This window comes from Cimex lectularius, unplaced genomic scaffold (genome assembly GCF_000648675.2).
Source record: "Cimex lectularius strain Harlan isolate CLEC.00 unplaced genomic scaffold, Clec_2.1 scaffold97, whole genome shotgun sequence".
In the NCBI taxonomy this organism is placed as follows: domain Eukaryota; kingdom Metazoa; phylum Arthropoda; class Insecta; order Hemiptera; family Cimicidae; genus Cimex; species Cimex lectularius.
In genome coordinates, this window is record NW_019392672.1 from 403,064 (window position 1) to 416,972 (window position 13,909).

Below are 13,909 nucleotides of genomic sequence, written 5' to 3' on the forward strand. Positions count from 1 at the left end.
CCTTTTACGCTAATAAATTACTTTTGCTCCCCAGACATCACACACTCACCCCAGAGTACTCGATATTCCTCGGGGCGGGGCTGTAGGCAACCCCTTCCTTTTACGATAATAAATTACTTTTGCTCCCCAGACATCACACGCTCACCCCAGAGTACTCGATATTCCTCGGGACGGGGTTATAGGCAGTCCCTTCCTTTCACGATAATAAATTACTTTTGCTCCCCAGACATCACACACTCACCCCAGAGTCTTCGATATTCCTCGGGACGGGGCTGTAGGCAGCCCCTTCCTTTCACGCTAATAAATTACAATCATTACAATAAATTAACTCAAACAATCAAAATAAACAGTAAATTATGCTTTGTTTACTTCTTTTATTTATTTTTAATTATCGTATTGATTAATACCATTTTCATAACAAGTTATGACCTTCCATTCTGGTACGCCCAAAGATCGCTTTCTGTTAATTTTTTCCCTTCGTTGATTTCATTTAATATAATTATATAATTCTTATTCGTAAACCTTTTTCTGTCTTTCAAATCTTCTTTGCTCATTATTTGACACGTTTAAAACATGACTTGTGCTCCTCAACATGTATCATGTACGTTATATACATCACTATCCAGCGTCAGGATTTGTATTAACACCCCTAGCCATTAGAAAAGAATATTAATAATTGTTGTTTTATTTTTGTACCAGGTCCAGTAATGGTCTGACCTCTCGTCCACGATGCTCAAAACTGGTAGTTGAACGTAGCTAGTTGTCCTGTCTATCAAAAATTGTTTTACTTCTTCCATATTCAACCAAAATAGTCCGATGGACAAATTTAACGCACCAGTCAATTTATTTAGTTTAAAATTAAGCCCGTTAGCTGCAACTAATAAGGAGCTATCATAGTCAAAATAAACAGTAAATAATGTTTTGTTTACTTTTGTACTAATGAATCCCATTTGGACAAAAGTAGCATTATACCATGCCATTTTACTTCGCCCAAAGATCGCATTCAGATAATTTTTTTTTTTTTTTTTTTACGAGGGTTCGCAACAGTATGTCGGGTTCGAATGTTCATTTAATATTATTCTAATTTGTGTGGAGATTAGTGACCGTTAATCGATATTTATTTAGAAATCGTGAGATGCGGTCTGGTGTGATGTAGATTTCAGATGTAGGTTGATTGAATATAAAAAATATATATATATTTTGCATTGTATAAATTCACTTTTCCACATCCAAAATGTAATTGTTATATGTAAACAAGGTTTGTAAATCCCAGGCCCTGAATATGATCTCAATAAATATAGAAACGTTGGCACGATAAAGAAAATGTTTTTCTGAAACCTACATCACACCAGACCGCATCTCACGATTTCTAAATAAATTATTCTTATTCTTAAACCTTTTTCGAAGGCTCCAGTCAGGCATTTGAGTATGACAGTGTCGGGATCATAACGTTATTAGAGAAGGAAACAACCAGCGCGAAGTGTCCAGGAAAATCAGTATACAATAGGAAGGGTTCTTCTCTCATGTTGCATGGTTCCTCAGGTGGCATTTCCTTGGACGGCAGGACCGAATTGGCTGTTATGAGAGCAAGATTTCAAACTTCATAGAGGTACTTACGAGACATAATCGAAGAACATGTAGTGCCATGTATTGTGGATGACTGCCTGAATTAGGCTGGAATTGATTGCTTGATGTGACCTCCTCTAAGTCCAGATTTGAACCCAACCGAACACATTTGGGACCAAATTAAGCGATGACATGCAGATCCCAAAAAACTAGAAGAGTTGGAAACGGCTGTTCTCGGGAAATAATTCCTCAAGTTTTTTTAGCCAGATATGTTTTCCAAGGAATGCAAATGCTTTTAACGGACGTCATTCGTGCCGAAGGTGTAAATACATATTTATTTGTTTTTGAATTTTCTGTTTATTTATTTTTATTTTATTTTTTGTTTACTCAATAATTGCATTTTTAGAATTAGGTAATATACATTTTGTTTTTAAATGCATTATTTCAACAACAAACTTATTTTTGTTATGCAAAATAAGCCAGAATACATTAAGATTTAAGGGTGGTGCGTTAATTTTGTCCATCAGTCTATTTTTAAAATTTTTTAACTATTCTACTTTGGATCTTTATGGCTTCCCTGTGTGCGCTGACGCGATGAAAATGATTTGCTCGCCGTTTATGTTGTTTAGACAATATTACAAAAGTTGAGAGATCATTTAATAAAAACTGGGCCGATTAAGTTTCACTTATCAATTAATCACTAAATATTGAAAAAAACTGCCGGTCTGAGATGAGTGAAGATTTTACAAGACGGATACAATCATTATTATACAGAATTAAGACGTATGAGTGATTTTCTTTGTACAGTTTTTATATAAATGTACATTTATATGCAAATTGTGGCTATTTAAAACGGTCTATATGCCAAATTGCACTTTAAAAACCATATATTAAAAATCTATTTCTTTTTGTGCTGATTGGCTTAACCTGGATTGTTTTAAAGGCATTTTTCCCACGGTTTGTACAAATACGTATTTTATATGCTAAAGTTACAATTCGTCCTGAACTGTGTTTTAAAGAAAATAAATGTTAAGGGTTGAGTAAACCAATTTTTTTGATTCAAGACTTAAGGGTTGAAGAAACAAATTTTTTTTCAAAACTATCTTAAATTTATTCTTTATAAAAAATAATACATGTTAAATTTTTCTGATTTACGACAGATTATTTCTATTTACAAGGCATCTTTTGCACCTGGAGCTCTAAACTCTGAATGAATCAAACTTTAAAAATAATAATAACAAGATTATTAAACTAATCTATAAATATGCTCATATACATATTTTCATTTTAAAAAATTGCCATTTTACACCTTTCTCTAATAAAAATACAGGTGATGTAAATATTACATATAATCTTTGTATTTGTGCAATTTAAAACGAACAAAAAGAAACACTCGCCGTTCAAGCGAGAAAGAATTCAGTGCATATACATATATGGAGTATATACATATGCAGTATAATAGTTACATAAATTATTTAAAAGCGTTGGTCTATTTAAACATAAACATAAAATACATAACATTGTTGATACCGTACTGGGACATTCACCCAATAACTTGAGAATCTCTCGTTCTTTATTTATTTATTTATAAATGGGCAAGTGCACATTCTAATTGCCTTTGTTTTGTTAATAATTTTTTGTACTTTTTCAAATAAAACATTAAGTTAGGGCAAAGTAAATATGATTTTGACTATATTTGAATTGATTTATGTATGTATATTTTTTTGTTTCCATTGTTGCAAAGTCTGTGAGAGTGATCAAATAAACAATACATTTGATCTGTATTGAACGAATGATTTTCAATTCACAATTTCCTCTTACATATACACATTTATTCCAAACTAACTGTTTCGAATGAAACGTTGAATAATTTTACATATTAACATGCATTAATAGCATATATACATGATTACTAAAAAAAAATTGAACAAAATTAAGTCAATATAAACTCGACTTTCGTCGCTATGTGAGATCACCGCTATAGTCCAAAAACAAAGTCCACAAAGTGTGCATAATCAACAAAAAATAATTTTATGTACATGTAATATATTAGATGTATGCCAACCGACGGTTGATGCTGGTCACTTGTTGCAGCCTGGAAGGTCATTAATAAACAGAAAAATCTGAAATAATGAAGAACCACTTTTTTTTTTAAAGCTAGGGGGACATATTAAAGAAATAGGATTATTACCTCGGGGTGGTCGCTTAAATGCTATAATGAAAAATAACCACACGGAAGTAATAAGGATTTTTTTCTTTCTTTCGTTGATATGTTGTTATATTTCACGTTTATAATTTTTGACTTATGGCCCCCTGAGCTTGCGTTAAGGACTAGCGTACGAAGGTTGTGAGAATATCACATGAAAAGTCGTCAGCGCCTCATAATTTCTTCTATGCTGAATCCTTGTTTTTTGACAGGGGGAGGTGGCGGATGCGGGACGGGAGGAGGAGCAGGAGGTTGTTGTTGATCCGAAGGACCCGGTTGCGGGATATCTTCCCTTTTGACCCAGGACGAGCACCCAATGTCGGGGGGTTCCGGCGCTGGTCTCCTGAAGACGGAAGAGCCGTGGGACGTTCCTGGCGCGATCAGGTCCTTCCTGACCGTCACCTGTGGCCTCATAGTGTAGTTTTCGGTCGGGTGGTGGCATTTGATCTGCGGCGAGGGAGATCTTCTCCGTGGCGAAGGAGGGCGGGGAGAAGGCCGTCTAAACATAGGAATAGGAGAAGGAGAGTGCATCCTGTAAGACGGACCAGGCGACGGAGAAGTTTCCCGTCTCGGCGAAGGGGAGGATCGTCTGTAGGAAAGGGGTTCGCATCTTTCCAGAGATCCGCTCCTCGAACTGTCGCCGTCCCTTCCGCTGAGGTTTTCGGGTGAATCGGAGATGACGTCCGGCGGCACGTCACCCACAGCGTGTGTCAAAGCGTGTCTCCTGAGGTCGCAGTTCCTCCTGAAAACCTTCCCGCACGATCCGCACTCGTAGGGCTTGTGATCCGTGTGGGTGAGCAAATGGGTTTTCAAGTTCGACCTCTGGTTGAATGAGCGACTACAGACTGGACACTTGTGGGGCGATTCCTCCAGGTGCAGGATCTTGTGGACGGCCAACGTTCTAGATTGGCAAAATCCTTTTCCGCATTCTCCGCATTTGAACGGTTTTTCTTTACTATGGATGTATCTGTAACATAATTTAAAAAAAATTAAAATCACCGATATCAATTTCACTATATTAAAAAATATATATGATGCTGATTGTAGGACATATTGATGTGAACTGGGATATTTTCAGGAACAACTGCTTCTTTAAAAGGTAAACTTAATATCAGCAAATTGTCATTGTTAATATTTTTTCTAATACGGTTGCATGTTAATAAGGCTGATGATATATCGGCAGTCGCATTTAAAGAGAGGTAGTGGATATCCTTGAAACGAAATAGATTTAATATTCAGTAAATCCTACGCCTTCCTTTTTCATTCGTTAAACGAGCGGTAATTATTTGCCCATTGTTTTTATGTAATGTAGCATCCTTAATTTGTTCCACGTCCCAAAGGAAAAAGAGCGAACCCATTATATCGTTAGGCTTTTAACCTGGGACATGGTAGTCCATGGGACATCCATCTCCACTTTAAAACGCCGTTTTCCCAAGGTGCGTCCATGATTTCTTAGCCCATTATCATTACCGGCCGGTCGGAAGGAGAGCCAGTAATTACAAGGTGGTATTATTGACCCCATCTCCTATCGGCTTTTTCCACATTACGGGTGGAAACAATTTTTACGAGATTAAACAGGAGAACGGACGGAATAAGAATGCAGTGAAGGGTTAGACGGCTGGAATAGTGGAATGTTGACCTTTAAGCCGCAATTCAATTATTCCACTTGTGTTATATCGTCAGGATTAAAGCATTTTTATGATGTGGGATATGTCAACAGTCTAGAAAAAAAATATTGGCACACTAAGGGTTAAACTTCATTGACCTACAAAGATTTTTAAAAAAATGTTTAAAAATATCGATTATAAAAAAATACTTGAGCTTGGCAGAATGAAAAAATAGTAGCTTTTATGTTTTTAAATGTAGTATGTATTGCAGCTTCCATCAGAATGTTTTTTAACTACACAATAAAGCAAAGCAAGAATAATTACAATGATTACTGTATGTAATAAATTCTTGGAAAAGTCCAAGCTAATGCTGTTTTCTTTACGAGGGTCGTGGGTTCGAATCCCGCTCGTGACATTGACTTTTTATCTCAAACAAAAACCTTAATTAATTTCTTGAGAAAGTTGCGGTTGTCGGCCAATGTTCATGCATTGACATCCTAAAGAACATGCAACAGAGTGGAAAATAAAATATGGTTTTTTAAAAATGGATTCAAAGATGTTTTGGCTGAGATAAACTGAAGTCTGGACAATAAAGCCTATAACTGAACAAAAAGTTATATTTAAGTAAAAAATATTTTACCTAATTAACGATGAGAGTAACATATTGGGTTGTCCGGAAAATAATGCAGGATTTTGGTATTAAACAAAAAAAAAAGAAACTAGTTACTTTAAAGCAATGTTCTTTAATCAAAATAATTTCCCATACTCTCAATACATTTCTCCCAACGTGTTGGTAACTTATTAATTCCGTCTGAGTAGAATTCAGAATTTTTAGAATTGATAAAGTCAATAAATGCATTTTCCAGTTCCGTTNAATGAGTAATCCTGTAAACGTAAACAGAATATTTTATATAGATTTTTTTTAATGAAAACTTAAAATCCTGCATTATTTTCCGGACAACCCGATATATACGTTTGGCCTTTTTTTTATGTTACAATTAAATTCTCTATGTCTAGTTTCCATTTTTCTCATTTTTATTAAGGAGCACATTAGTTTTTATTTTACTCTAGACACACGATACGATGAGAAACTACTAAAAGTCTTTCTGGTAGCACTAAGTGATGCCTTGGTGGCATTCGACTACCTGATCCCTTTCAATCCTGTAAAAAACTGCCCTAATATCAGGGCTATTTACTCCGTATACATCACATAAAACACTCACACGACAGTGAATCCATGCGCAATATGTTACGTGTCGCACGCAACTATTTCAATTTTGCCCTCCCCGCCGTACAAAAAAATGGCTCCGCCTGACAGTTGTGTGCACCTGTTCTGCGTGACCTTTGTGTTCCAGATATCATGGAAGCACTGCTGGGAACTTTGAGATTGCGTGGGAATACGAAAACGCCGTCTGGAAAATGAATTGCTGGGAGGTGCCAGTTGACAACCGGCATTTACAGGGGGAGTTTGGGTACGATGTCCGTTTTTTCAAATTTTTCAGTTTCCTTAAGTCGAAAAGTGGTGAGATTTTTCCAAACCCGGCTGCCAATTACACAGAATGGATCGCAGTCATTACTCAACTTCTACTTAAGCTAGAAGAGAAATTGTGGTCTGTTCAATGTAGACGTTAATACTTTCAAGCCAACTCTTCTAGACCGCCACATTCTATCATAAATGACCAATAATATTTATTTTTATAAAATTTATTTATTAAAACTAAAACTAAATTCAAATATGGTAATGATACATAATCCATTTTGTAAATGATTTTTTTTTTACTAAAGAGTAAAACATCGTTCAGAATCTTCATTTACACATTTATTATTATTCCATATTTATATTATACTATTAATCCATATTATTTAGAAGGCATAAGTGAACGTATTAATTATTTTATTTAATTATACTTTTTATCTAAGGTCGTGGGTTGAATTACGCTCGTGACGCCTAGCATTTACATCTCAACCAAGAATAAAAAGTATAATTAATTTATATATTCCAATAAATTACAATAATATTCCTAATCCATATATGTATTTATCGGGTTGTCCGGAAAATAATGCAGGATTTTAAGTTTTCATTAAAAAAAATCTATATAAAATATTCTGTTTACGTTTACAGGATTACTCATTNACGGAACTGGAAAATGCATTTATTGACTTTATCAATTCTAAAAATTCTGAATTCTACTCAGACGGAATTAATAAGTTACCAACACGTTGGGAGAAATGTATTGAGAGTATGGGAAATTATTTTGATTAAAGAACATTGCTTTAAAGTAACTAGTTTCTTTTTTTTTTGTTTAATACCAAAATCCTGCATTATTTTCCGGACAACCCAATAGTAGACATAACTGACCTATTAATATTTTAAAATTACTTATACTTTTTATGTAAGGTCTTGGTTGAGATAAAGAACAAGTGCCTCAAGCGGGATTCGAACCAAGGATCTTCGACTGGAAATATGACAAAAAGAGGGAAAATTCGAAAGGTTCTAGGTTGAGATGAGGAGTTCGTGTCTGGGCGGATCGAAATCACGATAATTAGTTCAAATTGTTAGATCAGCAGCGTATTGAGCCGAAGTTCGTAGGTTCGAATCCTGCTCGTAGCATTAGCTTTTTCATCACAACCAAGTCCTTAGATAAAAAGTAAAATTATTTTCCATTATACGTTATTCCAATAAATTACAATAATATTCCTAATCCATATACGTATTTAGTACACATAACTGATCTATTAATATTTTAAAATTACTTATACTTTTTATGTAAGGTCTTGGTTGAGATAAAGAGCAAATGTCTCAAGAGGGATTCGAACCAACGATCTTCGGCTGGAAATATGGCTAAAAGAAGGAATAGTCGAAAGGTTCTAGGTTGAGATGTGGAATTAGTGTCAGAGCGAATCGAAGTCTCGTTAATTAGTTCAAATTGTTAGATCAGCAGCGTATTTAGCCGAAGGTCGTGGGTTCGAATCCTGCTCATGGCATTAGCTTTTTCATCACAAGTAAGACTTTAGATAAAAAGTATAATTAATTTAAAAATATTCCCTAATGTTCGCAGCAAATTTTATATTCTTCTATCTCGTTCTGTTTTGAAAGTATACGTATTCGGTTTGATAAGGCAAGGCGAATGAGCTTAAAGCAGAAAAACCTCGCGGGATATACGAAATGAGACTTATGCTCTTCTGACAACATACCGACTCTCCAAAAATCTTCAGCTCTGTCTACATACGTTTTATGTTTTTGAGCGAATGTCCTTGTGCAAAGTCGATTTTTTTAGTCTAAACCCGTAGCGAGTACGATTTGCACGTCAAACTTCGCCAAGGGGGAAAGTGACCCGGGGATGCCGTTCAGCCGAAACGCGCCTAAAGACTTCAGCGACAAAGTCAGTCCGGAAAAGTTCATTGCACTCCAAGCAGACCGAGAGCAATTGCACGAACATGTATTTCGTTTTTACGCCCATTTTACCAACACACGGTAAATTTACGTCAATTAATTATACGACTAAGAGTATGCTATAGGTTCATATAAGATCATTGACTTTTACAAAAATGTTCATGGTTGAAAGTTTTTTAAAAACTTGACCATATCAATGAACCGCCGAGATATCGGTTTACTTTACTGTCGTTTCTTTTCATCGAATTGAAGAAGCTCATTTGGCAAAATTGTGAAGGTCCTTCTCGTCATTATATTCTCTCATAATAACCGGAAAGAGTCAAACAGTTATCGTAAATGTTTACGTCTGTAGATGAAAAGATCCGGGAGGCGTCGTAGGTGTGACATTTCATTTTTATTAGGACCTGCATTAATCCGACGGAGAGGGGGGTCCCGAAAGAAAAGTCTTCAGGACGGTGGTCCCTTGTCTTTTAGAAATCAAGGCAAAGGCTGGGCCGAGGGCAGGTAGTGGGACCGGTTATGTGAGCGGGCCACGTTGCCGGCTCTGGCAGCCTCCTGGGGTAGCCGACATCGTCTGGTGGGGGCCTCCTGAGGATTGAGACCAGCTACAGAGGACCATTCGCCTCTTAAATCCACATGACTCTTGAGCCGCTAATCCACAAAGCCCTATCTATAAACGAACAAACATTCTTCTCCGAAGGGAATGCCAATATTCTATTTTATAAAAATAACTTTTGGGCTACTGGGTCTACAATGTAGGCGAAACAGGACTTACATTGACATAATTAGTAGCAATCAAGCTCAAATTCAATACACTTCACCCATTAAATGGGATTACATCATGATTGCTCTGTAAAGAAAAAAAATTACGTCCTGTGTATGTTGCATCTTACACTGACACGTATGTTGTGTATTTGTATGTCGTGGAGTTTTCTCTTTCTCTCTCCCTACCTCTCTTCCCTTCCTCCCTCCATATATATTTATCTAATCTACCTATCTACATATTGACCCGGGCTCACTAACTCTTTCCCTTTTTCAATACCTACTATTTATCTAGGAACATTGCATATAAATCTATTCGTGATCGTATGTAACTAATTACATAGTTGTATAATACCAATTATTTAAAACCACATTTTAATAACCTTTCAACAGTGTAATGTTAACGCAAATTAAAAAGTATAACTAGTCATTTAATATAAAACCATTAATTATATTACGCGAAAATCGATTTTTGTGTAAAGCCTGGTCGATAAATAACCAGTGATAATTACTAAAAAAAATTTAACAAAAATTGTGTGCAAAGGCATAATTATTGTTTTATCCACAGGAACACATGTGCCACAGTAGTGGAAAGTTCATTAGGCTCGATACAATCGGGCTACTGCGAGGGACGCCCTTAGCTCCCGTTGTCAGAACAGAAACAGGTGGAAGGAAACCTATTACGGAAGTTTAGGGGGTTGGGGTAGCTACCAGTTTTACCACCGGTGGCCTCTTACTAACCACCCTTAACAACTCTGCTTGGAATATCCGAAACGTGATATGCGAACGCTCGACCTACAACTCGTATGACCTATTGTGCTGCGAACACTATTGCATCGTTGAGTAAACATGAAATTAGCATGAAGATATTCCTTTATGCATATATGCGTTTTTAAAGTTGAGTATATTACTCATTTTTAATTTGGTGTAATTCAGAACAATTCTGGATCATGATTTTAAGAAAATAAAAGTTAAAAGTATGCAATTTCTCCTTAACCCCTGAGGGATTATGTACTTGTGTACCAAACTCGTCACTGAATGTAAAAATGTTGAAAGCCTCTGATAAGCTAAAACAGTACGGAATCCGGAAAATCACAAATAATTCAACTCAAAATAATAACTTATGATTTTTCCTCCTTCTCGAAGGTGGGATAATAGGTTATCTCAAAAAAACAAAAAACAAGAAAAAAACAGTTTTTCTTTCAATCCACAATATTTCGGATTTATTTTCATCCTTCTTCAGGTAAAATAAACAGAAAATTATTAAAACGTTTATTCGGAGTCTGAAAGACTTAAATATGTACCACACTGGCTCTCTTTTTTAAAATAAACTGTTACAAAATATTAATGACTGACAACCACTGCGTTAATTCACCTGAGGAAGGATTAAAATAAATCCGAAACGTGTGGATTGAAAGAAAAACTTTTTTTAAAGGAAAAATCATAAGTTATTATTTTGAGTTGAATTATTTTTGATTTTCCGGATTCCATACTGTTTTAGCTTATCAGAGGCGACATTTTTCATCCAGTGACGAGATGGTACACAAGTACATAATCCCGCAGGTAACCTATTATCCCACCTTCGAGAAGGAAAAATCATAAGTTAAACTGTTGAGGTCGAAATATAAGAAAACATCAAAATAATAAGCACTAATAAACTAACAAGAAGGACTAACTTACATTATTTTAAAAAAATCCTTGTTTGTCTGCGTGAAAGTATTTAATGATATTTTGTTGTGATTCAATCGAATAAATTAAATATATGATTATGTGGAGATTGTGAGATGCGATCTGGTGTGACGTAGGTTTAGGAAAACATTTTCTTTATCGTGCCAACGTTTCGATCTTCATTGAGATCATCTTCAGGGTTCGAAGTGTTTACTTTTTGCGTACATGTGACATTACTGTGTGTGGGTTGAGAATGCCACAGTGGCCACAATAATGACACATCTTTACAGAAAAGAAACTCTTTGAGCCCTGAAGATGATCTCAGTAAAGATCGAAACGTTGGCACGATAAAGAAAATATTTTTCTAAACCTACGTCACACCAGATCGCATCTCCCTATCTCCAAATAATCATTAATTTACGGTCACCAACCACCATACATTAAATATTCGATTTAAAAAACATTTAACATATATAATTATCGTATGAGAAAATTAATGGGAGCATCTAAAACTATTTCGTTACGGTATAAACTAGTTTATTCTATATTCTATACTGATCTTTTATTTTAAGATTGAAAATATAACTCAGAATTGTGAGAACTTTTCGTAGTAAATACAATAAATCAGCAAAAACACTGAAATAAAAGTGTTGAAAATGGAGATAAATATAGCACTTTAAAACTGAGTCGGATAGCCCAGACGCCTTATGTTAATTTTGATGTTTTGATGGGCTACGAGGATAGTATTCGCGACATGTGGGAAGTTATGGGTCATAAGTACGACACGGGGCACCGGTCTTAAGTTCGGATGCGTTTCGGCTAGCCGTGGGAGGCCTCTTAACGTCCCATTTAGTTCACCCAAGTCTTAATAAAGATAAACCGAAGATAGTACTCGCAGCGGCTTTGCGCAGACGTTTTCGAAACGGGCTATAACCAGGAATGCCGCCTATTCGAATCAAAATCTTCGACAAAAGAGGAGGAATGCAGATGATATCGAGTGGGATTCAGTGCACCCGGGCACATATCTATTGTCCTACTAGTCGGAGGGACACATCTCATTCAATGTAAATTAGCTCGCATTAAACCACGGCTTCCTCGGGTGGCCGATAATTTACGCGACTTCGCCGGGCCCACACCTTTCAAAGGTACGCCCTTTGCCTTATCACTGTCCTCACGCTTGTTAAGCGGAGAAGGCGTTTGAGGCTCTCTAAGAAGATTCATCACAAAATCGATTTTATGCAAAAAATCCACCAGTTAAATTATGCCCGTAAGCAATAACGAATATGAGGGATGCTGTCTAAGCAATTACCTAAAAAATAAATAGGAAAATGCTTTTAAACCACTGATTTAAAACATTGGTGATAGTCTAAAGAGATGGCAACAGTGGCGATCTTCAGATTTGGCTGAAAGCCCTGTTTGACTTGAAATAGGTGCCGTTTTAAGAAAAAATCAAATCTTTAAACCCTAATAAAAATAAGAAGCATTTTTTCTATCATACTGCTTGTTATTGCTACAGGTTGGTTTGTGCCATTCCATATAAATTTTTTGAACCATAAAACTGTAATCGTCAATTATAATAAAATATATAAAAAAAAGAATAGAAGGTACTAGAAAATGGAAAAACATTTTCATTTGAGATTAATCAAGAAAAATCTTAAAAAACAAAATCAAAATGGGAAATGCTGAACTGGTAGGCTGTGTATTCATCATATGTCGACTCAGTTATCAAAAATCTGCAAGAATTTTAGTATTTTCGAAACATATTTGTAAGTATTGTTGGTTAGCATTTAAGGTGGTTAACAAGGGGACGATCGGGTTGATGGGTCACGGATTTGGACCAAACTTTTTTTTGATGATCCTACACCCCAAAATATCGGACACGTATCCGCGCCACTTCTTGTGAACAGGTCCTGTATAATATTTTTATTTCGCAGTTCTACTTGCTCAAATAAACTATGTGGCTATGTAATTTTACAGGAGTTTTTATGTAGATTATAATAAAACTATAGTAAAAGCTATCAAAGTTTATTAATAACCAAAAAATTTCTAAAAAACAAATATTTTCAAGTGAAATCTGTGTAATTTAATTTTTTGACTGATAATTTAAATGATAAACGACCTGTCTTTATTTCTCAAAAGTTAGTGGACCGATTTTCATGGTTGATAACTCGTTTGGAAGAAATTGTCTGGTGAATTTTATAACAGTATCAAACTTTTAAATCGGACTATTTTTGCTTAAAAAAAGAAAAATAGTTTAATTTCTGACAAATAATTTTGATAGTTTATTTATTTGCTTTTAGAATATTTTTTATATTTTAACGACACATACGTCATAAAAAAAAAGCTACATTCCTCTTCTTTCAGATGGTCTGTTTGACCTTAAAATCTTTTTAGTGGTTTTTTTAATTATAGCCGTTTCAATCACGTATTCCGATAAAGACTTCTCAAAAATCGGAAAAATTTTAGAGGTCAAAAAATCGATAAATGTAAATTCAAACAAAATTTTATATTTCGGGGCCTCTATAAGTGCTAAAACGAAATTTCATATTAGCCTCACGGAAAAAAATATGACCTAGTTTACATGAAAAATATTCGCAATTTTTTGGTTATTGATAAACTTTGATAGATTGTACTATATTTTTATTGCAATCTACATGAAAAATGTTGTAAAATAATATATTCACATAGTTGATTTGAGCAAGTAGA

General features: G+C 35.2%; 1 protein-coding gene and 1 long non-coding RNA gene across 2 annotated transcripts in view; both read right to left on the reverse strand.

Moving 5' to 3' along the window:
- Positions 1-428: 428 nt before the first annotated feature.
- Positions 429-1,813, reverse strand: LOC106667035. Its single transcript, XR_001340512.2, has 3 exons — positions 1,618-1,813; positions 718-877; positions 429-649 (listed from the first exon to the last, which is right to left on the reverse strand). It is a non-coding gene; the product is annotated as an uncharacterized LOC106667035 (long non-coding RNA).
- An 848-nt stretch (positions 1,814-2,661) lies between these two features.
- LOC106667121 (protein bowel) overlaps positions 2,662-13,909 on the reverse strand; it is a 49,743-nt gene continuing 38,495 nt past the window's right edge. The window contains exon 3 of the mRNA XM_014394835.2: positions 2,662-4,739. Within this exon, the coding sequence (XP_014250321.1) occupies positions 3,938-4,739 (802 nt within the window). The 3' untranslated portion in view covers positions 2,662-3,937. The remainder of the gene's footprint in view (positions 4,740-13,909) is intronic.